The sequence below is a fragment of the Harmonia axyridis genome, chromosome 2, assembly GCF_914767665.1.
Source record: "Harmonia axyridis chromosome 2, icHarAxyr1.1, whole genome shotgun sequence".
NCBI lineage: Eukaryota > Metazoa > Arthropoda > Insecta > Coleoptera > Coccinellidae > Harmonia > Harmonia axyridis.
Genome location: NC_059502.1, coordinates 19,135,550 through 19,162,761, shown reverse-complemented (window position 1 = coordinate 19,162,761; position 27,212 = coordinate 19,135,550). Strand labels below are relative to the sequence as shown.

The 27,212-nt window shown below is 33.3% G+C and overlaps 1 protein-coding gene across 2 annotated transcripts; it reads left to right on the top strand.

Moving 5' to 3' along the window:
* The first annotated feature begins 3,381 nt into the window (after positions 1-3,381).
* On the top strand, positions 3,382-23,833 carry LOC123672926. Of its 2 annotated transcripts, none has more exons than XM_045607294.1 (3): positions 3,382-3,791; positions 20,934-20,986; positions 22,314-23,833. In XM_045607294.1, the coding sequence occupies exons 1-3, from the start codon at positions 3,699-3,701 to the stop codon at positions 23,506-23,508; spliced, it is 1,341 nt and encodes a 446-aa protein (XP_045463250.1). In that variant the 5' UTR covers positions 3,382-3,698; the 3' UTR covers positions 23,509-23,833. The 2 variants fall into 2 exon arrangements, with proteins under 2 accessions (XP_045463250.1, XP_045463251.1); XM_045607295.1 differs by lacking the exon at positions 3,382-3,791 and adding an exon at positions 15,654-15,819.
* The last annotated feature ends 3,379 nt before the right edge of the window (positions 23,834-27,212 follow it).

Genomic DNA, 27,212 nt, shown 5'->3' with positions numbered 1-27,212 from the left:
GTTTATGCATTAGTTCTCGAAATATTCATGTGTTAGTTAGTTAGGAAGGAAGCCACAGTCATGGTTGTTTTGAAGCTCAAAATGTCGAACACTACAAGTGCCATGAAAACACCACTTCATTTTCAAATACTTAGTTAAGAATATTTCGAGAACTAATGCATAAAATGAAAAAACAATTACTGTGCTGAAATCAGTATAAAAATACCTTTCAAATGAGGTATCACTCACCCCATCTTCCCTATTCAAAATTTGGGGGTGAGGGTTTGTTGTAGCAAGGGTTGAAGCGCTATGCGTCCGTAACCTACATCTTAAGTTGTCCCCCTCGAAACAGAAATCGACCTGTCCGAGCATTTCTATCGAAAAACTTTATTTCGTCTATAATCTCGTCTGTTTCGTTTTCAAATGGCCACCCTGTATATTCATTCGCTCAGAATTAAACTGCTTCTCAATAACGAAGATGATGCAAAAGGAATTTCATTCATTTATTTTAAAAAGTGTTGTTTCATAATATAGGTACAGATCTTAAAAATATCACATAAAATTGTATTAATTTTATAAATTGTATAACAAATAACTCTAAAATATTTTCAATAATGCTTGAATTCCCAGAAATTCAATCACTATTTTCGAAATAAATGTTCATGAATCAAATATGTATTCTTCTTTTGTTCAGCATAACATTCCTAGGAAGCTGGGCTGTCACTTAATCAACTTTATCAAAATCTAGTACAGAATGATAGGTAAACACATAATAATAATAATGAGAAAGAACGGTGGAGCTGATATATAAAGCCTCAAGAAAGAAAATTCATGACAAATCGAATGTGTGTGCTATGAGATCCATCATACGTTCCTTGGAGCTCATGCTTGTCTACCTATGTGCCTACAGATTTGTTTTTTTCCATTTACATGAATTTTTCTATCGTCCCATCCATTCTATAGTTTATGTCCTTTTTGATTTCGTTGGCTCTTTTTAATATTGTTTGAGTTTTGGCTCCTTATGAACCTGGCATGATTATGGTAATAATGATTTTTCAAATTTTTGCTTTCGAAAATTATCTTTTTGCTAGTTTTCGTCAATTTTCTTGTCTTTATAGAAAGGATCAGATCATAAGAAAAATTTAGGTATAATATATATTAAACCTTTACATATGAATAACGTGAGAATATTAGAGCATTGTGGGAATAAACATCAGTGATGCTCCAGTAGCGATATGTATCAAAATTTGAATTATTATTATTTATGACAAAATACCGGTCTTTTTGATTTGTGGTGGCTGCAATGTACTTAATTTTATTTTCCTGAAGTTCAGAATATGAAGTATAAGATGCCAATCCAACTAACCAAGAAAACAAAATCACATAAAACCAATCGATATTTCACATTCCAGATTATTATGACAGCAAACATTAGAATTTAAATTCAAAGAGCATAAATTGTCACCGCTATTGATAGAAATTATTCTAATTTCGACATGAATACGAATTAAAGCACGAATTGTAATGTTTTCCGAATTATTGAAGGATTATATGTACGTGCTTAATTTGTGTATTTTCTCATTGTTGCCAATAAGAAGTATTTCATTCGCAAAATAACCCATTTCAATTTAGCTTTCCTTTAAAAAGAAGTAATTAATGATAATACGATAAGATTTTTTAAAGGAAACATGAGATCTCCCTAAAATAAATATTTCGAAATAAGTGGGATGGAAAATATGTATATGCGTTTTTCATGGTGAAAAATAGAGAGATAATGATTATATTGAAACATACCTTCCCAATATTCAGTACAAAGACTTATTATTATAAGTGCATCATATTGTTCTCCCTACTTGCATGTGAGTTTCATGTAACTTTCAACACACTGATTATCATTACAAAAATAATGTCTGCCTTCAATTTTAGTTCATTTGATTTATTACTCCTTATATGAAACTTATGGATTAGATTTAAGATATAAATCAAACTTCATTGAACTTTGCATAATTCACGTTTATAAAGAATCCGAAAATCCAATGAAAAAAATGAGACCCTACGACTTATTGAGCTTTTCTTGAAAAATAGAAAGGTTTCTTAAATCAAATTTGTTAAAAAAATCCGTTGGTACACCGAATTGATCCTTATGGTTAGATAAAACAGACCAAAAATTGAAGAATTGCTTTTCTGGTTTACAAGTTATAAATTTTTGAAATATTCATCCTGTTGTTGGGACATATGGTTCGATTCCTACCATAAGATATCCCTTCAAATCAAAAGAAGATATAAAATAAGGTTTAGAGTGAAATTTTCTGTGTCATTTGAAGCCGTCTTTAGTTCTGGTGGAGCAATTGACTTAAAATTTCGCAAGTGCAGAAGGAATTGATATTCTTCCACGAGTTCGAAATTCAAACACTAGCTACTAAGTAGTGAGGTTTCGAATGAATGAATGTTAAAATGAACCTTCTGTACTAGTATTGAACTTAGTTATATTATTTTCAGATTTTCTCTAAATTCACTGAATTTTATTGAAAATGATGGAATAATTCCATGAATATCTTTTAGTGAACTTTGCATCGAAAATATTCTTTTAATATTCTTCGAAGTAAACCCAAATTTTGCTTGAATTTTCTATCGTTCTGATAAAATTATCAACAAAAAAACTGCTGTCATGAAAATGCCTTTTTTTTTCAAAATTCTAGGTTCATACTTGGATGATATAAACAGCTCAAAATTTCTTGAAAAGCTTGAAATTGTTATGTCATATGAAAACTTGAAATCTCAAATCCATCCATTTCTTGGTCGAGGAAATACCTATTAGGTAAATCCTTTTCGATATTCATCTTGACTTTTCTGTGGTTCTGGTTAGGAACACAATAATCTTGAAACTGAGCACAAAGTTTACAATTCACATTGCACATTTAAATGCAATGCATTCATACTCGATTCAGTATGTGGTTTTAAATTGATACAAAAATAAATTTTCGAATAGCCATATTTACAGAACTCCTAGTCGAATTATGACTACTAAAAATCTAATACCCGGTATTTGGCATACGAGTTAACCCTGAAAAAAATTTCTGAAGGTTCTATAGGTTATTCCGTCGCTACTATTTATCATCAAATGCATCAACACTCATCCAATATACTTCGACTAATAAAGAATGGTTTGTTTTGATCTTAGAAATGAGAAAATGATGGATTTAATAAAATTCCTTTCAGAAGTGAACTCAAATGTTACGAAACACTGCATATAAATTGGGCGATACCGGAAAATATCACCAATCAACAGAACGCGAAAGAGAAATGACTCGATATTCACCTTTGTACCATTTCAACCTGATCGAGAGATGGAAATTAAGCCGTCCAGTCTAAGGTCATACTTTAACGAGTGGGAGCTTCAATCTGGTACAGTGGGCATTGTCTATCTCCACCGGTGTAACTCGATGGTTAGCTCCAGTTGCAGTTTTCTAGACGTCTGCGAGATCCGTTCAGTCAATGACTTAATAACACAAGGGAACAGTAACAACAAGAAACAACGGCTTTTATACCATTACAACAGTACTTAACTCAGATTTTACAAGGTATAGATCACCTACTTCACATCCATATGAGAACATGCGGTGTGCGGTGAAATTGTGATCATTCAAGATCACTTGTGATTAGAATAGGATCTCTGCTCTAGAGATCTCGAAGTGAAAAGGAACTTGTGCGTTTTCGCCATGGGGAACCAACTGTGTAAAAGGAAAGGAAATGATGGCGATCCGGTGGAAGTGAAGGAAAATGCAATGGATAGGATTATGTCAAGGTTATGTGTGAGTATTAGTCATATGTGTTATTATTTTTATGGTCAGAAATAAGAAAAATTCTTTACGTAATTCAATATGTTTCTGAATGGTATCGTCACATCTACAAATAAATTATAGGAAATAGGTACAACATGTTTAGTTTTACCTTGGTCGGAATATGACTTAATTATTTCCGCTTTCAATTTCTAACCAAATATGTATCGAATATGTGACTATATGTGATTATTAGATCAATTGATACTATAAGAGATTCTGAACAACACTAATATAAATAAATACTGAGCAAAGCACTGACGTGAAGCAAGGAATTTTCTATGGTTCTAATGACACTGTCAATAATATTTTGCACGACCCATGAAATTGCTCTCTATGTAAACACGCAAAATCCTAACCCGATTGGATCTGCTGTCACAAAAATATTGGGTATTTCTTTTCCAATATTTCCTTAAATTTTCTATTGTTCTGATTACGAGAAAAACTTGAATTTGTTGTATTGCATCTACACTAGAAATATGAAATCCGTCGTACGTTGTGGTCACGTAAATATATTCGGTACCTTTTTCGATATTCATTTTGAATTTTCTATGGTTTTAGTTATGGGATCGAATGCTTTAAGTTTGATCGAACTAGTTTTTAAACTATCAGCAAAACAAAATTTTCGAAATATTTGAAGGGAACCCATAATAGGATTTTTTCCTATAAGAAACACAGCCGCAGCATTCAAGAAAATTTCAATTTTTCAAGTATTTCCGCTAGGGACTTATAATGTTTACGGCTGGCTGAACGGGAGAACATTCTTGACGTTGTCATTAGTCAGTCAAACATGGTTTGGGGCCATATCAGGGTGTATATTCGAATATTTCAGACATCGGGAACCAAATGATGAAGCGATCTGTTCTGGGAACGTGTTCTAAAAAAGGAAATCTATCTACCAAAACTATCATCCATTTAGACCGCACACTTTGTTTTCGAAATGAATATTTGGGGTATTTTTGATATATGAAGTTTTGAGCTTTTTCTATAGTGTAATAAAAATAAATAGAAGAAGTATACGTAATTTTTACTTGTCCCCAACATGGTGAGATTACGTTGTCGTATTGTGAAATATTTTCAAATCCACAATTTTACTATATCATTATGAATGTATGTTATATTGAATGAAATATATTCATTTGAGTGATTTCCAATTAAATATGCAAATTTGAATATTTGGAATCCGATATTTTTTTGATTGTCGATTTCATAATTGGCAGAATATCCATTATTTTCTGTATCTACCTGCGTTCTTTGTGAGAAACTCGCAAATTGAGTGAAATATCGTATGACTGATATGTTTTCATTTCCGCGCGCTTCATGTTAAATTTGATAGTCCATGTTGGGGACAAATTCTGCTCACTGAAAATGGCATATGCTCCCTCTTATGTTTATTACTCTCAGGCTTTTTCTAACATGTTCTCTTCGTCAGTTATGAATACTCTATATTTATTTACTATTTACATGACAGCTCTCCACGTGATTCTGTTTGTTGCCCTGTTTTTTGTTCAATACTGTCGAGTTTATCTTACAACTATGTCAAAGATATTCATTTACTTCTTCTACAAAAGCACACACTCGAAGAATGTCCATTTATAAGACATTTCTAACAAGTTTTTTGTTTAACATTTGGTGCATTTCCTCAGCTTCCTCAATGTAAACTGTCTTATGGTCGTACCTACTTCATGTTCAGTACTTCCACATGTTTAGTGTAGCTTCTATGCTCTTACAATGATTTTGCATTTTATTTAGAGTCATCTCACACTCACGTAACAGATGACTTTGCATCTGCTTATCAAATATGCCCAAGACAATTATTTCCTTTATTATCCGATCAGCATAGCTTTTATTACGCGCTTCATTTCCACAAGTCACAATATGCTGCCTGTTTCTTGAGTTCTACTATCAATGAGTCCATTATCTGACCTTCCTTCTGCTAGGTGATTTTCAATTTGAATGTCACCATACAAATAATTCATTTTGAAAAAAATGTGTGTCAAAATAATTCAACACATCCTTCAATTTATGAACTTTACTTGGACCGTAAGGATTCCAAATACAGCAAAGTAATGAGTTCAATATCTTTCTTCGATTCAATACTTCCACTAGCCAGCAGAAAAATCTCGAACATTTGCTTCCATCTTGACCATCATTAATGAGGTTCGTTGGTGTAGAATGTTAAGGGAGTTCCATGAAATTTCATGCCTATTATTTCTTGATATTTTAATACCACTTATTGTGAAGGATATTTCCTGACCAATTGTTTTTGAAGTCTTCGCATGCATGCATTCTTTCGGCACATTTATTTTTCATACTTCTTCACTAAACCTTTTTTTTTACACATATTTAGAGACAAAACTAAGCTTGTTTAGTATCTATACTGATCTATTAATATACAACAAATATTCCAGAAAAAACAAATATTCCTAAACAAAATTCCTAGGTCACGCTTCATATTTAAAGATCAGAGTAAATTCTTGTTTGAGACGAAACAGACGAATTGAGCTACTGATTGAAAAACTGAAATCAGTAATTTATTCATTGAGGGTTTCGTCAAGCAAATGGATGTAGATGTTGTCAAGACAGTCTACTACTGAAATTTTCAATCTGTGCTGAGCTATGGTATTGTTCTCTGGGGAAATAGGTCTGAAAGGGGTAAAGTTTTCACTGTAGAGAAAACAGTTGCGAGAATAATCCCCGAACTGAAATTCAGTGTAGCTTGCCGAGGTATATTTAGTCGTTTAAAATATATCCATCTTGAATATTCAGGTTTGTTTATATTCAACTCAGTGAGTATTCCAGATCTTTGAACTCGTCGAGAAACAATAACAGAATATAAAAATTTAAAATATATATTTTGTGCCCATGTGCTCTGTTGATTGCTGAAAATTTTGACCTTCAATTACGAAACGAGATCTCTGAATAGGAAAATTATAAATTATATATCTCATAATTCTAACTACTTGCTGTAACACCATTTTCAATATGAAAGAATACATCATAATTATAAGCTTTCTTAGCAATTTCTAATTCGATCAAACCCATACTTGATGCATCTGATTGCAAAAATTACGTTAGAAAGTAAAAGCGATGTATAAATGCAGTCGTTTGTAATTCAAACAGAATATACGCAGAGTGGAACTGGTCTCAGGTATTCAACAAGTCGAAGTAACTTGTTAAGAGTGTGCAACAATTTCCTTAACTTCCAAACTTACTTATCAAGTTCGAGAGGAAGGAAGAACAGCAAACAAATAGTTACTGAACGAATGTGAGCCGAATTCATTATTAACTCGGTTATTCTATGATTTCAAACTAATGAAACCCTGATGTTTTTCCAATTCTTTAAAAGCATCACGATAAAAACAATCAGGAAAGCACCGATGGAAGTCAGGAGCTTTTAAGTAGGTACCTATATATGGTCTCTAGTAGTGTAATTGGCGCATCAATAAACGAGTGCACTAAGGCTTCGACTTCATGTCAGTGCTTTCACAATTTTTCTCGATATTCTTCTTGAATTTTCTATGGTTCTGACGGATTTTGCCTATTAACGAATTCAGGCACGTAATTCGAGATCTGAACCTACCCTGAGAATTTCAAGTTTTTGGGTCTTTCGCCTCGGAAGTGATTGTCTTTCTTTCTTTCGAGGGAAGAACACAGCTGGAAGAAATATCTACCAATAGTGGTTCTATAAGATCTAAACCACTTGAGTTGAGATTGGTAGTTCTACAGGGAAGGATTGCTGGTCCTATCTTTTTCATTATGTACATAATTACTTCATTAACAATTCCCAACGAAACACAAATGAAGTGAGGACAGTAAATAATGCAGATGACTCAAAAATCCTTATGGTAAAGTCTTTGTGACCTGAGTTATGGCAGCTACTTGAGGATGTTTTTCGTCAGGCTGAGTTGTGGTTTGAAGAAAATAAACTTATTTTGAATAAGAATAGAAATCAATCATTCAAAGTCTGATTCACTCCGCAGGAATCACCCTGTATGATGTTTTTGAGTTACTTTTAGTTTCTGAAGAAAACTCATCTTTCTCAAAACGATTCTTTGAAGGCTTAAAAAGATTATTTGAATTAGTGTGTCGATACTTCAATTCAGAATCATTATACATGTATGTGTTGCTTTTTGAACATTATCTTTACTGAAAAGAAAAACTACCTATTAAAATAAAATAGAACCAGAGAAAATGCATGGATATCGAAAAATAATAAAATATTGCAGTGACCACAAAACCGACGGAGTTAAGATTTCAGGTGTAGATATAATAAGAATTTTAGCTTTATTCAGAATTTAAAAACAAAACATTAGTAGTATCACCGAGTTATAGCTCCATGGAGATAACATGGAGCTATAATTTTTCGTTTAGATATCTCACCAATTTCATTTTTGGGCAAAATTTCGTTTCATAGTTTCACCAGTTATAATAGATCCAACCTATTTGAAATTTTCGTGTAGATGTGTTATATAGATTTCAACTTTATGCAGAATCTTATGTTGATCGAGTCACCTGTACCATAGAAAATTAAACACAAGATCCTATATTATTTGCGTGCCAATAGATCCCACAAGGTGTAGAAATTCTGTTCGAATATGTGAAATTACTTCTCATATCATTATATAGATACATCATATAGAGTGGTCTCCAAAGGCGAAATAGGCGTTTGAATGAACTAGTGGTCAGAATCTTCTGACGCCAAGTAAATGGTTCTCTCGAAAATTTTCAGGGAAATTAACAAGATTTTTAATATTCATGATGTATCTCCTTTTCATGAACTGTGAAAATTTCGTCCTTCTTGCTTCTTTTAGTAGCTTGAATTTCCTTCGACTGAACCTGAAAATTTCATCATTTATGTGTTGTACAAATGTGATACAATCAATAGAAAGAGATCTCCAATACCACATTTAGAGGAGACCTGTCAACTTAAGCGCAAGTAGCTTGTTTTGCACTCATTCTTCGACCTGGTTGTCTACCTAGAAATCTTCTCAAACATAACTGAAAAAACTCGAAGGAAATTTGTCCTTTCTCCGAAAGATATTCTGAGGTTCTGGGAAATATCAGATCAGAAAATTTAATGCAATTCATGTTTGTAGGAGATACATAGCTCAAATAATCCATAACTCATTTCATTTATGAACTTGAAAATATCTATTAACAAACAAAAAATTTTCGTTTTCGATATCAGGTAAATAGATTTAAAGATCAATATTTTTATCCAATGATACTGGAATATTATAAAAAATTTTATGATACGATACGAAGAATACTAAATAAACATTCGTCCCACTATTCCATGATTGATTTTTGGATATAACTCCTAAACTATCAAACGGATTTGATCATTTTGGGTGATTAAATATCGACTTGCACATCTGTAGAGCAGAATAAAATAACTGTATTGATTCCTATCGATTGCGATTGACTTAAGTTATGCCATGCGCATTATCAGCATCCCTCGAACCTGATGCACCACCCAAAAAGCTCACTTCTGAGTCAGTTCCAATCGTAAAACAAGCATTATACACAACTTAACAGCATCACTAATAATTATTCATTTTAAATCTTAAATTATCTATTTATATGTAATATACAATCATATTACTTAAACAGTGTGTTATTAGTGTCAACCTAAATCATTACCCCACGAAAGTTAGTTATACAAACCAACCCACCAGTAAATCGAGTGAAAAATCTCACGAGATCGAACATGGCCGCTTCGAGCCCGATGTGAACCAAGCGTAACCAAGCCAAAGTCAATCGACACATCTCAGGTCCTTCGAATCAAGCAAATCAAGCATCATCAACAATTTCCAGTGTTAACTTTCGATGGAGTTTCAAATCAGCAGCAAAACTATTCAGCATTAGCAGGTACTGTAGCCAACAGGTACTGCAGTCAACAGGTACGGCATTCAACACGTCAGCAGATGCGTTAGTCAGTGGCGTAGCAACAGTGTAGACAAGCCGATCGACGCAGCTCAAAATCTCAGTTATCATTGAGATATTCAAGTAAGCCTTTCCTTTATTCTTGCTTCATTTTTAATTTTTATTGTATAGATTCTCATTAGTCAAAATGACCGAAGAACAAATCAAAACTTTCCATTACAAACGCGGCAGTATAAAAGCACATATAACACGATTTTCAAAATTCTTACAAACCATAACAGACGATAGCATTTTAGAAGAATTAAAAACACGTTTGGAAAAATTGGAACCGTTATGGAATGAATTAGACAATATTCAATCTGAATTGGAATTAATCGATACAAACACCACAGTTGAAGATCACCTCTCCGAGAGAGAAGATCTTGAAAACTTTTATTTTAAAACTGTTGGCCAAGCAAAACGATTAATAAAACAATTCACATCACCTGTCGATAAAAACTTCCCTTCTGACAGACAAAATATTCTCAATAATTCAACAATAGAAAATTCAAATTCAAAATTGCCAAAATTAAATTTACCGGAGTTTCATGGAGCTTACGAAAAGTGGCTTCAATTTTCTCATACATATAAAGCGATGATACATAACTGCCAATCTATCAATAATATTCAAAAATTTTGGTACCTGAAATCATGTATTAAAGGCGAAGCTGCAAATGTTTTAACAGCTTTGGAAGTATCTGAAGCAAATTACGATAAAGCGTGGGATCTCCTTTGCGAACGTTATGAAAATAAAAGGGTTATAATTCAAACACATTTAAATGCCATAACTGATCTACAGAATGTGCAAAAAGAGTCGCACATTCTACTCAGAAATATAATTGATACTGTCAATCAGCATCTCAGAAGTCTCGAATCATTAGGACTACCTGTAGACAAATGGGACACTATCATTCTTCATTTAGTCTCATCGAAATTAGATGTAACCACTAAACGTGAGTGGGAGGAGCACGCATTGAATATCCAATCAGAGCTACCTACATTAAAAGAATTCACTTCATTTTTGAATCAAAGGTGTCAACTCCTAGAAGGATTACATTCCAATAAAAAGGTTTATAATTCTGCAACTCAACATTTCATGAAAAGGAACATTCATAATTCAAGTGTTGCAAATGTTGCCACCACAGACCCAGTGTGCATTTTTTGCAAAAAAGATCATTTTCTTTTCACATGTGTAAATTTTTTGAAGCTCAGTGTACCACAACGTATAATTGAGATAAGAAAAATTAATGCATGCAATAACTGCCTACGAAAAGGACATACGTCGAGAGATTGTAAAAATCCACATTCTTGCAAAAAATGTTCTCTTCGACATAACACCTTATTACATTCAGACAAGGAACAATATTCAAATGCAACTACCTCTGTAACTTCACAAAAAAATGAGAATGATAATTCAAATGCTATTTCTAATTTTTCAACTCTCACTGCCTGCTCATCGCATACTGACTCATATGTTATGCTTTCTACAGCAAACGTCCTCATTTTCGATAAATATGGCAACTCGCACAAATGTCGAGCTATCCTCGATAACTGTTCTCAGTCAAATTTCATCACTGAGAAGTTATTCAAAATCTTAGAACTCACTACCTCAAAGGTTACTCATTCAGTTGAAGGTTTCGGTTCAAATATAACATCTGTTTTCCGAAAAACTTCGGCGACTTTTAAATCAAAAACAAATTCATACATATTGAAAGATGTACCTTTTTTGATATCCAACAAAATAACAAAGGATTTACCAGCTGTTTCTTTCAATATCAATAATCTCAAAATTCCACCGAATGTCATTTTGGCAGATGAAAAATTCAATGAAAGCGGTCCTATCGACATGCTTATTGGAGCTTCTATTTTCTGGGACTTAATTTGTGTCGGACGTATAAATCTACTGAGTAATCATACGGTTCTACAAAAAACAAAACTTGGTTGGATATTTTCTGGGCCCTTACCGATGTCCCAAGCAAACTCTTCAAGTTCAATTTGCAACATAACTCTACAAAACAATAACAACATCCACGATTTACTAGAGCGGTTTTGGAAAATAGAAGAATGTCCAGCACAAGTTCAATACTCACCCGAAGAAGTAGAATGCGAGAAACATTTCATAGAAACTACAATTCGTGATGGATCTGGTAGATTTATTGTTAGTTTGCCTTTCAAAGAAAATATGAACCAACTTGGTGATTCGTTCGATGTCGCACTCAAGAGGTTTTATTCTGTTGAGAAAAAACTTTCTAAAAATTCTCAATTTAAAAAACAATATGTCTCCTTCATGAACGAATATGAAGAACTCGGACACATGACACAGATAAACCCTTCGAACGATTCAACTAAAAATTCAATATATTATTTACCTCATCATGGCGTTATTAAAATGTCCAGCACTACAACAAAGCTCCGAGTTGTTTTTGACGGTTCAGCAAAAACCTCGAGTGGAATTTCACTAAACGATGTTTTGAAAGTTGGTCCTACCATTCAGGATGATTTGTTTACAATCGTCACAAAATTTCGAACCTATCAATATGTTGTAACAGCCGATATTGAGAAAATGTATAGAATGGTAAAAATACGAGATGATCACCGTGATTTTCAACGGATATTATGGCGTTTTGACCCATCTGAGGAACTTCGTCATTATCAGCTAAACACAGTCACTTATGGAACTGCCAGTGCATCATTTCTTTCTATTAGATCTTTGTTCCAAGTGGCTAAAGACAATCAATCAAAATTCCCTAGAGCTAGCCAAGTTATCACCACCAGTTTTTATGTGGATGATTTGTTAACAGGTTTCAATTCCATTGAAGATGGCAAGCAAGTTCTATCAGAACTCTTACATATTCTCAATTCAGCTGGTTTCAATCTCAGAAAATTTGTATCAAATAACTGTAAGATTTTAGAAAACATCACTGAAATAAAATCTCAATCATCCCAAACTGTTATCACCGATGACAAAACAACAAAAACATTAGGTTTGACATGGAACTCGGAAGATGATATTTTCAAGTTTATCGTGTCTTATAATCAGACATCGAATGTCACAAAACGAACAATTCTCTCTGCAATAGATCAAATTTTCGACCCCTTGGGTTTAATTGGACCTTGTACTATCAAGGCCAAAATAATCATTCAAAAACTATGGGAACTAGGGCTTCATTGGGACGAAAGCCTTCCAGTAAATCTACATTCTTCATGGTTAGAATTTTCCAGTCAAATACTCCATTTGAACTCTGTTAACATTCCCAGGCATATTATCTGTCCAAATCCTAGATCCATCGAATTGCATTGTTTCGGAGACGCTTCTGAAAGGGCTTACGGAACTTGTTGTTATCTTCGATCTATTGATCAATTCAATCAAATTCATATTCATTTAGTTTGTGCAAAATCTCGCGTGGCACCTTTGAAAATTATATCATTACCCAGGCTCGAACTCTGTGCGGCTCTTTTGAGCATTCAACTTTCTCAAAAGGTTTTACAAGCCATTTCTAATAAAATTGATAACATTTATTATTGGAGTGATTCCACTATTGCATTAGCATGGATAAATACAGAACCACATCAACTCAAAACCTTCGTTGCAAATCGGGTAACTGAAATACAGCAGTATTCGAATAAAAATCAGTGGAATCACGTTCCCTCAGAATCAAATCCAGCAGATATAATATCACGAGGTCTTAATCCGAAGGAATTAAAGGAATGCAAAATATGGTGGAACGGTCCTCCTTGGATATCCCAAGAAAAATCATTCTGGCCAGAAACCAACATATTACCCTTATCGGAAATTCCTGAATTCAAGAAAGTTGATATAACCCTGATCACAACTGAAGAAACTCAAGATATTAGCATCATAGATCGTTTTTCTTCCCTTACAAGACTCCATAGAGTTATAGCCTACTGCCTGCGATTTGCAAACAATTCAAAAATCTCAATTCCTGAAGCTCGTTTTTCCGGTCGATTAACAAAATCCGAACTCGACAATTCCCTCATTACCGTTTGCAAATTCATTCAAAAACACGCATTTTCTTCAGAGCTTATATTACTACAAAAATCTAAACAATTATCTCCAAATAGCAAAATCATATCATTGAATCCATTTTTGGATAAAAATGGTTTGATCAGAGTAGGAGGTAGACTCAAACATTCCAACCTCTCTTACAGTCAAAAGCACCCAATTCTGTTACCTCTTCACAGTAATTACACTAAATTAATAATAAAACATGAACATCTAAGGCATCTTCACGCGGGCGCTCAAGCCACTCTTTCAGCCGTCAGAGCTAAATTTTGGCCAATCAACGGACGTAGTGCTGTTCGAGGAGTTCTACGCACATGTGTAATTTGTTTCAGAACAAAACCAATAGAAAGTAAATATCAAATGGGAGATATTCCCTATTCACGTCTCAAACCACAACGCCCATTTGCATCAACAGGCGTTGATTTTGCAGGTCCTTTTCATATTAAAGATGGCAAAACGAAAAATAGAAAAATTATCAAATGCTATTTATGCATTTTTGTTTGCTTTGTCACAAAGGCAGCACATATCGAACTATCTGAAGATCTCTCCACGGAGTCATTTCTCAAATGCTTAACAAGATTTGTGTCAAGAAGAGGTGTCTGCACCGACATTTATAGCGACAACGGTACTAATTTTGTAGGTACCGAACGTGAATTAAAGACTATTTTATCAAACCTCAAGAAAAACAGTCAGTTTAATCAATTTCTCAACTTAAATCAAATAAATTGGCACTTTTCTCCGCCACATGCTCCCAATTTCGGAGGTTTGTGGGAAACATGTGTAAAGTCAACTAAATTTCACCTTAAGAGAATCGTAGGTAATTCACATTTGACATTTGAGGGTCTATACACAGTAGTGACTCAGGTTGAGGCAGTCCTTAACTCCCGTCCTTTATCCCCAATGTCCAATGATCCTAACGATCTCTCACCTCTAACACCTGGACACTTCCTTATTGGCGAGCCATTGACCACTCTACCTCAGGATGATGTCAGACATGTTGCAAGCAATCGTTTGTCCCACTTCAAGAATATCCAAAAACAAATGCAACATTTTTGGCAAAGATGGTCGCATGAATACTTAAACCATCTCCAAGAAAGGATGAAATGGAGACAATCTACCCCAAATCTGGAAACAGGCACTCTGGTTCTACTCAAGGAAGACAACACAGCCCCTTTATGCTAGAAAATGGGCCGAATCATCAAGGTATTTCCAGGCAAAGACGGAATATTGCGGGTAGTTAATGTGAAAACCGCTAATGGTGTTTTAAAACGACCAGTGACCAAGGTCTGTGTTCTTCCGATAAACTCTTAGATTAAGAAAGACAATAGACATTTATATCATATCATTTTGAAAGCCGATCCTTTCAAGGGGGGCGGCATGTATTGATTCCTATCGATTGCGATTGACTTAAGTTATGCCATGCGCATTATCAGCATCCCTCGAACCTGATGCACCACCCAAAAAGCTCACTTCTGAGTCAGTTCCAATCGTAAAACAAGCATTATACACAACTTAACAGCATCACTAATAATTATTCATTTTAAATCTTAAATTATCTATTTATATGTAATATACAATCATATTACTTAAACAGTGTGTTATTAGTGTCAACCTAAATCATTACCCCACGAAAGTTAGTTATACAAACCAACCCACCAGTAAATCGAGTGAAAAATCTCACGAGATCGAACAATAACTATTAGAGTAAGGATGCCAGATTTACATGTTTACATACCAAAGATTTCAGTACTAGAGGCATCCTTGTACCACAAAACTTATATTCGTCGAATCCAATTATATCTATCGATCATACCCATCGAGAAACGTGTTTGGAAAAGTTATAAGCCTCGATTATTTATTTTTACCCAAGAGTATGTTGTACATATTACGTATCTTATTCGCGAATATAACACTGAGAGTTACGCATCGTTGAATCTTTAAGATTCGTTATAGAAGATGTAATCCTATATTCTGGTGATTAACCAATATTGAGTGTCACGAATGAATGCGATAATGCGAACAGAAGACCGGTGAACCCATTTTGTGGAGGTAGGAATCTAAATTATACTTGATCATATCATATTCATTCAATGTTGAAACGTAGAATTCATTTTTTTGTGTTTTTTATGATTTTTTCGAATATCAAAAACTTGAAAGAGATTTGAGCATTTCTATTCATTATGCTGTTTCACTTTCCCAGCTGTCATTTGAGACGAAAATTAGACCGAATATTCTTGGCAGAGTTTCAAGATAAGAAAGCCAAGTATCGATTCTCAATTATCAGAACGGTTTTTAGGATGAACGCCAGCTACCACATCTTTCTGGGAGTTTTGGGAATATTCAACAATTGTCAATGATGAACCTTCAGTTATACGATGATATATCAAATTTTTCTGGATAACTTACTGTTTACTTTCGAAGGCAACACTTTGTGTTTTTGTTTCAGTCAAATATGATCTGAAAATCAATTTTAAATTGATCCTGATTGCAAATATTCCTATACCATTTTCGCATTTCATATACAGGGTGATTCACCGGGATGACCTATTAGACGTTTATGTAAAAATAATCATAATTTTGAGTTGAACATTTACAGATTGGAATTTGGGACAATGATTTTGCTCCGTAAAATATTTTCAGTTATACCAGAAATAGACATGTACTTCCTTATTTCAAATGAAACACCCAGTATATTATTGCATCATTAGATAGCTTTTTGACGACAATTTTGGCAATATGCATGCCTTGGGTAAAAACTCAACGGCTCATGAATTAATGGGAATCTTATTAAGAAAATGGTGGCGACGAGGACTTACTCTTTTCGAATATTTCGGCAGAAAAAGCTTTTTTCGAAATTTTTTTTCTTTTTTGATTCTTCAAATACGTATTCTTATAAAAAGTTCGCGGTTCGGATCGAAAATGTACAGGATGTTCATGAGATCATAAACTTGGATAACTCAAATTCATCAAAATACATGATTTTCAATGAAGAACCTATATTTTTTTATTATTTCAGTCAATTCTACGTACAAAAATAGCGGGGGAAATTTATAACTGTGTGGAGTAGTCTGTGGCTTCCGGAAAACACAGAAAGGAACAGAAATTTCACATTTCAAGAATTGTAATGAATTATTCGTTTGGATTGTTGAGAAATTCATAAACCAATACAATTTTCAATTACGAATAATTCGTTACAATTCTTGTAATTTCAAATTTAGTTATGAAAACATCTAATTTTAGTATCTATCTGTGTTTTCCGGAAGTCATAGACTACTAGAAGAAATGAGATTTTGTAAATAAATAGGTACTGAAAGAACATAGAGGACTATCTACTGACCTTTTGATAATCTTTGAGAACACTACCGGGTGTTCAAACTGATGAAATTCATTGATGACTTATTCAAATGTTAATATCAGACCTGTTGCAAATGGGGAACTCTGTTTTTATTTCATTAGGTAGCAAATTTTACTATCTTCGAAAAATTCTTTACCAAATTGAAAATGAAATTGAAATATATCTAGGGTGTGTCATTTGGAATGAACCCGATATTTGAATAATCGTCTCATTTTGAACTCTCATAGAGTTCTGAATGATTTTCAGAGAGTCACTACATCCACCGTTCTTCTAGTATCTCAGTTAAAAAAACATGTTTGCTCATTTATATTTTTTTATACCCTTTGTATTTCTAAACAATTTGAAAATAGAGACTGATGATACTGTGTCGAAAAAAAACGAAAATTTCAGTGCTGTCAATGGCGGAACATCCTGTGTAAGTTCTTTGTTCTTCAGGGCGCAATAGGAGTATGAAAGCTCCTGACGAGAAGTCAGTGCTTTTTACAAATTTTTGAATTGATCTAAGTATCGACAGAATTGAAAACCTCTTAGGTATTAAATATGAATATTTTCATTCATATTCCGTCAGAACGAATGATTCAAATTTTACACCTACGCTACGTTCATTACTCATTGCCGATAATTTCATTTACATTTTACGTATATCGCCGAAAAATTTTCATATTATCTATAAGATAAGATTGAAATAAGTTTAAAACACTAAGCTGAGTTATTAAGAATTTTAGGTACATACATTAGGTAGGTTGATGTATTGACCTTCAAAAGTCGATTTGTCCTAATGAAAATGTTCACATTCTATTATTTTCCATATTATGATTCTCAGTATTTCGAGTTAGGGTAGTTATATTTCCTGACTAACAATTTCTCTTCCAATGTCTCCAAAGATTCATTCCGAAAAACAAATCAGCACAATGTCAACATCCATATCGACAATCTGTCTCCATGACCAAAATTTGATGTAAACGACCGTGGTCGAATTCCACATTGATGGACTTTTTCGAGTTCATCAGTCTATAACAAGGATGTTGCAGAGTAGAATATCAACTATAATGTATAAATACGGAAGTTCATAATGTTTTTCGCCTACGAACACATTCATTTATACTCGTCTGATACGCAAATTATATCTCATTCGCCATCAAACTACAGAGGTGAATATGTGGTCGCTTCAGAGATATTTTCAGCGGTGATGTAATCCACAATAATTATTGTATATTTCGAAGGTCTATCTGCACCTTGAGCGAACGTTCAATTCGATCAGAATGAGTAATAAATTGACCATTTTTTTTACTGTTTAACATACTGAGAATTCTCCCGTCAGCGTATTTTATGTGCTTTTTCTTGGAGAAGGTATAATGTCATCTCTCCTTAATGTTCAATTTGTGTATGACAAATAGAAAATTAAATTAGTGAATACTGAGAGAAATTTTTGAAGAATTCAATGATGATCCAGTAATTCAGTAATTGGCTCACAATTCGTCGTATTGTAGACCTATTTTAAAGTGGTACCAACTACGGCTCAGAACTTGGTATTCTTGTACAAATTTGTCCACAATAAGTCAAAATGGTGTCCGTCAACTTAATGTCGTCCATGAATTATTTTTGAGTTTCTCTCAGTATTCATCAATGACCATAGATTTTGTTTAAACAATTTCTAAACGTTGATGAAATGTGTTACTTTCATTGATTAAACGGCTAAGCCTACTGAGCATAAACGTCATGAAGAATGTCAAAAAATTATTCACAGTGATTTGAATTTGAATCTATAATTCCTATGAGAAAAGCCTCAATTTCCTTCTGAACACAAATTTGAGGAAGAATCTTTCTGGTTTGTGACATGCTATGAAAACATAGAATACTGAAATTGTAGTACATAAAATGACGTGATATTTAAACAAAATCACTTTTTCGAAACCATCTGCTGAGATATCGAAATTTCACTAATCTGATGCGATGCTCAAAAAATTTTTTGAGAACATTTTTTGTTTCATTATTTAAAAACGATTTAAAATCAATCTATTTCATAAAATCATATAAACATAGATAGAGAGAGCATATCTCATGAAAACATATCATTGATACGATATTTCACTTAATTTGCCAGTTTCTCCACAAAGAACGCACTTCTAATGTCCCATAGTGAATCAACGTTTCATATCAACTTAAAATATAATGAGATGAATATATCAGAAATTCAGAAAACAAACTTCATGTGCGCGCGCCAAACGACGTGAAACAACGGATGACACTAGGAGAGCAATAGTTGCCAAACCTTGGATTTCAGCAGGTAAAACAGAAAATAATAAATATTCTACATATTATAAATTCGACAATTAAGAAAAATATCGGATTTCAAATATGAAAATTTGCTGCATATTTAATTGGGAATCACTCAAATAAATATAATTCATTCAATATATTATACATTCATAATGATATAGTAAAATTGTGGATTTGAAAATATATCACAAACCGACAACGTAATCTAACCATGTTGGGGACATGTAAAAATTGCGTACACTCCCTCCATCTATGTTTATTACTATATGGTATTTTCCAATTATTGAGATAATCCGATAAAATATCCGGAACCATAGAACGAATGTGGCTCATCAAGAATCTTAATTGATGTAATCGAAACTTGAATCTGCCCTAAAAATTTTAAATATCTAGATTATTTCGTTCGAGTTTTTTGGACGAATTGACTTTGATCTATAATCTTCCACCAAGACATTGCCCCCTGTGACAAATCGATGAAAAATCATAGTCAAATTGAATTGCATTTTTTGTTGAAGCCTATATCAAAAGTAAAGACCAATATTTCTACAGAAAACGTATTGAAAAATTAGAGGATAAAGTTTTGTTTCCGTTTTATTCTATTTGTTGAGGCACTTTTTGAAATTTCCAAAAATATTTTTGTGAGATGAAAAGTTATAGAGTTAAATTTGTAAAGGTTTAATTTATCTCAATTCCTGATAAAAACAATGGAATATGTTCCACTGAAAATGATCTTGTGGAGTCTTTTGTTTTCGATAATCTCTGATTAAATGCAACTAATAATTTCTTTGTTCCTGTTTTTTCGTCGTAGATCTAAAATTAATTACTGCTTGCTGTTAATTCAATTACGAATTGAATACATTGTAATAGTTTATCGTGGGAACTAACGATCATTCCTCATTTTGTTTTTTTTTTTTCAATAGAAACATAATATCTTATAATGATATTGTACCATAGAAACTTCTTCCACATAACAATGTTGGTACAAAGATGTTATTGATTGCTTGATGTTATTATATCCATTTGATTTGTATCCGTTTCTTGGCATCTAGTTCATTCCTTGTAAACCGTGAGTATTCTGATCAGATATAATAATGTGGAGACAGAAAAGAATGGGAGATATGTTGTTTAAATAAAAATTGGTCTGATTTTGAATTTTCTCAATATTCTGAAATTCCTCCTTCTTTTATTATGAAATAGCAATAGTTTCAATGTTTGAATATAAAAAAGAAAAATAACTTCGTTATCATAATTTTAGTACTTGACAGCAAATATATTGATGTGAATGAGAGATTTTGAGAACAATTTTTATGCAGAATGAAATGAAAGAGAATAAGTTGTAAAAAATTCAATTTGTGAAGTTGTTCATTCATTAAATGCGCTCGAAATGAACTGAGAAGTTCTCAACCAAAACGATCTTATCCATTCGAATTTTATTTCAAGCATCCGGAATGGATCTCATTTTTCATTACACCATTAAGATACCCCTTGGACCTCAAGAACAAATTATAATATTAATTTTTCATTACAGTTAAGGCCTAATTCATGGACGACTGACTTACATCGCAGTAAGCAGGTCAGCAGGTGAGTTGTACAAGTTTACATCAATTTATTATATCTGTTTATTTTTACGGATTGTTGTTATTGAAGTCGAATCACATATTAGAGCTTATCAGAGTAGTGAGTGTGTGACCGCTTTCATCTCAATATTTTTGAGCGATGGAAGATATATATTTCTCGTAGATGTGAAACAAAAATTTCAAGCTTCAACCTGAATTTAATTCTGATCGCGTCACCATAAACAGAGAAAATTTTTGAAAAATTTTGAGAACGGAATTAGATTTATGCAAAATATTTCCGAAACCTAATAATAGACGAAATTTAAATTTTTGACGTAGATATAAAATAACAATTTCAAATGTTGCGTCGTGTATAATCTGAAAGCGATAACATCACCAGAACTAAATAAGAAGTTCAAGAGGTATATTGAAAAAGAATGACCAAATATTTCTTTGGCAATAGATCCAATCTTAATCGTCGACCTTGAACCTACCACGAAAATTTTAAATCTCTAGCTTTTTTTTTTGAGAGATATTTGACTAGTTGACTAATTGATTTTGACCTCTAATTATTTGTCATTGCGTGGAACATTCAGTCATTTGAACCAACTCTCGACTCAAATATTATGTATTCAAAAGTGTGTAATGCTTAATTGATTCTGAATTTGAAATGTATTCAATATGAACAATAAATTGTTGAATATTCAATGAAAATTGAAATCTGGATAGAAAATCATTATCAAATGAGGTTATTCTGATCTTTATTATTCATGATGATCATCGTTATACTATTCATTTCCAACACTGAAGGAATTATATTCAACAACCTCATCTACTGCCTGGAAAAACTGGAAATTCTAGAAAGCAGCTTTTTCCAGATTAGGTTCTCAATATTAAGCTGAATAATTCTTAATTAATTGATTCCAATGGAATTCATTCAACAAAAGATAAAAAGAAGATAATTAATTAAATGAACTGTATAATTCAAAGATTCAATGAATATATAATTTCTGATGTCTAGTTGTATCCAAAAATTTGATACATCCAAATTGAAATGAAAATAGTGAGTTGAACGTGATCAGAATTTCATAATTCAAAATAACTATACGAAGATAGATTGATTCACCTTATATATTATGTTTTATTGAACATTAATTGGGCATCTGCTTGATACTAGTTCGAGGACAAAACAATTGAATACCTAGAACGATTATACAACAATTCAGTTGATCATTAAGGAGTTCTCTATCTCATCATGCTTCCTTTTTATAAATAATTGCTTACCACTTCCATGACCCCTATAATGAAAACTTAAAAAAAAATAATAACTGACATAATAATCTTTTTTGCAGATCATCCAAATCTAAACTCTGCAAAGACATGGAAAACGCAGACGATAAATCCAAATCCAGTGATTGGGTAGATTGTTCTCTCGAAGTGCCCGACAAAGACTTCTCTATCAGTTTCGACAATTCAAAATTAGAACCTGTGTTCAATACCAGCGAATCAGGAACCCCAATTCCACCACCCAGAAAACAAAAGAAAGGAATAAAGGAAAAAATCGAAGCTGCAGCCAAAAGTGGTTTGCTGGCTCTGCAACCCAAAAAATCCATAGAAGAACCCCTTTGCGTTAAGAAAAAAATTAATTACAGCTGCCCATGCCATGACCCAAAACACAAACACAATCTTGAAAATAGCAGTGCAGTACAGGAGAAAAACATTGTAAACAAAAAAGAACTGAAACTAGAGAAGTCGAAGAAAAACGACAAAGATAAGGAGTCGAAACGAAGAAAGAATTTGTCGGTTGTTTCTCTTCCGAATTACAGTGACCTCAAATTCACCGTTGCTGATTTCAGTGATATTGATGGTATTGGTAGTGACAGTAAGCAAATCAAAGCGTCTCATATTTCTTTACCGCAAGAAACAAAGGTTTTTGGGAGTAAAAGTTATATGGTAAGATGCAGGAGCTTCGGCTCCCTTTTACCCCAACAGTTGCTAGATAGACTCAAACCAGCACCAAGTGTTGTACCAAGTGCAGAAAGTGATGATAGCTTCGCTGCTTTAGAAGACTGGGATTTGGACCTTATTGAGCATTACAATCCTCGGGATGCCAGTTTGCCTAGACCAAGACGAACAAATATTCCAAAACCAGAAAAACATAATTTGTCGGATATTGAGAAACAGATAATGAAGGAAGATATAGAAACTCTGCCAGAAGTGAAAAATAAATCGATAAGTAACTCGGCTGAAACACTCCTTTTGAGTGACAATTTATCAACAAACAAACTTCTCAATTCTGGTAATACTGATCCACCTGCAGAAACTCACTGTTTCAGTTCCTTGGAGATATATGATAGTATTGAAGATGCTGGAAATGAAGTTATTAGAAATATTGATTCAATGAATTATTCAGAACCCAAAACACAGCAAGAAGTAGAGTTGATCAATAATAATATGGCCGAAACCACTAAGCGCAAAGAAGAAAGTCTTCGAAATGCTGTCGAACAGTTTATTGAATCTGAAAAGAAGGACAGAATTATGAGCTGATTGCTGTGAAATGATAACTCATGCTGTTGGTATCCAATTAATTTATTGAAATAGGCTAAGATTAGATCGAATTGTACAGGTTTTGTATCATTTTATGTTAATATTTTTTTAAGCTCTATCGATATTATTTGTTCAATAACATATCCATATTTTTCATTGTTTAGTTATTTTATTATCTAATGTTATATTAATTTTCAAATGCACACACGTCCTTAGAGTTGATTTTGAATTGAACGAAGAAGTATAATTTTGAGCTGATTGCTGTGAAATATCATGTATCCCATTTTTCATAAACTGAAATAATTATAAGAAGAATTTTGAAGAGGCTCTGTATAATTTTATTTTAGTTTGACTCCTTCCATTACGACCAAAATATCTATCGATAATTGTAATTTGTGGAATGGGATTCATTTTTAGTATATTAGTTATCCCAAGTATCAATTTTATAAAATGTAGTTTTAAGAAATCTGTTAGGGACGCCAGTGTAATGACATCTTTCATGAAATCACTGACGTGTCACATCCTGTGTTATAAAATTGTTGCATACATGGGATAACTCTTTCGTTGAAAGTTTCTCGTAGACAGTTTCATTATAATGCAAGATAATAAAAGATGCCACCAAAACGTTTTTTCTCCTACTACACATTTCAAACTGTACAATGAGTCCAAAATATAACTTTTCACATATTACTTACTTTTAAAAATATCAGTTGACTTTTAGACGTCTCTAACAATAGCCAGAAGTTCGTAAAGCCTGTCATATATGCAACAACTCCAGTAGAAACCTTAAGTGAGTTAATAGGAGCTATATCATATTACTTCGTTTTTTGGAATGAAATGTTGTTGCCCGATTGAAAGACTATGTGCTCTACTTAGACGTTCAATTTTCATTATTGAATTAGTTTGATTCTGAGAAGAGAAGAAAAAATTCCATATTTTTTCAAAGATAACTGCGTTTTATTCGATTATTATTTCTAAAAGAAATAATTTAATTTCGAGTAGAACAATGTTAACTCCCGTGAAATTCAGATTTCACGTTTTAGAATGTGTAGAATCCAAAAATTGAAACAATAATATCCATCCTTCCCGTTCACCCTTATTTATGTATTTTTTTTGCAAATGAAGGCACTTTTATTATTGAATACCTTTCATCAAAAAATACGAAAAGATCATTCGTGTTCCCAAACACAGAATCACCAACACCCTTGACAAGTTTAACGCATCAAGTTTACCATGAGAGTAGAGTATAAAAATATTGTCCCATTCTTAGATAACCTAGTCGTCAGAGGACCTTACAATAAATTATTTCTTGATTGGTACAACAAACCATCTACACCAGGTAGATATCTACATCATTTTCCTAGCTATCGCCAGAGATTTAATATCAATAAGTTTCAAGGAATGAAAAAATCGAATACAAAGAATGATACAGCTTCCCCTAAAAATGGAAAATATGTTATCATTTCAATTAATGCTCGAGAATGTATAGCCTACAAGGATAAAGGCTTCTCAATAGCCTAATCCAAAACTCTACTACTTCTGTAGAGTCACAGAATAAATAAAAAACGCATCCACCAATAACCACAATCAAATAATTTTCATTTCTATTCGAAATCATCTATATAGAGTTATTATATACATATATGTAAACTAGATGGATCTGGAAATCTTGGATGCCCAAAAAAATCCTGTCTCTTCCTTGATTGAAGTCCAGAGCAATTTTCAGGAGAATGAAAATACTAGGCACCATGTTATTCATCGATCGATTAAAAAAGACACAAGATTGTTCAAGCCTATGTGCTTCCAGTTTTTCTGTATGGGAGAGAAACGTGGACCATAAACATATAACAAATGAAGAAGTTCTGAAAATGATCCATTGAGACAGGGAGCTTCTACTGTCAATAAAATAGAGAACAACAACCCAGCTAGGAAGTTGATAATAGAAGATGAAATAGTTGATTCATGAGGACCTGGACGAAGACAATAATTATGGGTGATGAATATTCGTGATTAGACCCATATGAGCACAACCTCATTGCTTCCAGCATTAATGGAGATGGTACTCGAAGAAAAAAGAAGGAAAAAAAAGTGAATGAAACTTATGGAGAGAAAACCTTCACTACGATACTAAGCACAAAAGAAGATTGAGAAAGGGAATCAAAAATCTCAGTTCTCAAAAAGAATACCATCAAATGGTTTTTGGAGTTTTTGGGACTTGTATATAAAAATGCTCATTCTTCTAGACCGCTGTCTAGTGTCTTTCAGGCAGAGGTACTCGCAATTGATAGATGTGTTGAAATCAAAGCAGCAAGAAATCAGAAAAGTGATATAGCGATACATTCTGTATGGGTCTTCGGCAACTCGGTAATTAAAGGGAATGAAGAGGCCAACATATTTGCCAGAAAAGGAGCACAAACTCCTTTCATTGTCCTGGAACCTTTCAGTGGTATAGACAAATATACATACAAGAAATAGTTTCAGGAAAAAAAATCTTCTAGGATTGGATAATTCCAAAAAGTTTCTTCGAAACTTTGACATCCAAACTTTTGAGATCCAAGAAGTATATGGATCTTAGCAGAAGTATACAACACCTCCTCACTGGATTCCTCACTCACACATTGTCGCCTTAATAAACAGAATAGGCCTAGCTGAAAATGACCAGTGTAGACTCTGTGGGGAGGAAAAAACTTCGGAGCACCTGGCGACGGAATACTTCGCCATCACAAGTCAACGCAAAATCTTCTTGGGATAAGAAACCTGTAGAAGTGAGGAGGAAGCCTTCTTGAAGCCATCCCAGATAGGTACTGGAGATCATAAGATCTCTGGAACTGGAAAGCGAGCTGTAGATCACGCTGTGTCGAGAATAGCTCTGATGGGGGTACAATAGGTCACAGAGGATAAAAACACCCTTAATTGAATAATATTGAGGAGACACTCTAATCAAAAAGAACCCCATAACTTCTAAAAATGTCTGAAACGACTGAAACTCATCAGAGCATCAGCTTCTAGTTCAAGAACTTGTAACTTAGGTGATTCACTTTGTGGTTAAAATTATTTTCAATCCTTCAAGACTGTTTAATTTTACTCTGTCAATCACACCATTCAATGTATATTGAAATATAATAAGAATAGAGTATTAATGGAAATAAGACAAAACTCATTTTATTGCCTGCATGTTGAAATAACAAATCACTGCATTTGACAGGATGTGAAGAGAAAATTTGTTTCAACACAGGCCTGCTATCGAATAAATTCACAAAGTTCAATTTGAAAATTCACATCGACCAAGCGACAGATTAATCTATATTGATGGAAGTGAAATCAATTTAGGTCCAGGTAAATCCAATCAAGTCCTATATAATACGCAAACGTTGGTAACTGCAGAAAGCTTATCTCGTTTATTCCATACTGAATCGCTCTTCTTTCATTTGAATCGAATGAATCAGACCCTCAAATCGTCATCTGGATAGACATCTACTCTTGCAACAAAGGGCCCTATTGTTTTCGACCCACATTCCAATATTCGGAAAGTTAGATTTTATTTACACTTGGAATACCTATCACGAAATGAGATTGCGACCTGAATCAGAGAAATTGCGAGAACCAGGACATACCAATTTGAATTAATTGAATGAAAGGGAAGCGGTATTTGGAGCTCTTTACGAACACCGGTATTTATAACGTCTTATTCTGGTGTTTTGTCG

Bases quoted from the DNA above. Each gene is read 5' to 3' on its own strand.
- LOC123672926 (XM_045607294.1), top strand. From the start codon at position 3,699: ATGGGGAACCAACTGTGTAAAAGGAAAGGAAATGATGGCGATCCGGTG. The intron at 3,792-20,933 runs GTGAGTATTAGT...TTTTCATTACAG, and splicing joins GGATTATGTCAAGGTTATGT to TTAAGGCCTAATTCATGGAC. The intron at 20,987-22,313 runs GTGAGTTGTACA...TCTTTTTTGCAG, and splicing joins CGCAGTAAGCAGGTCAGCAG to ATCATCCAAATCTAAACTCT.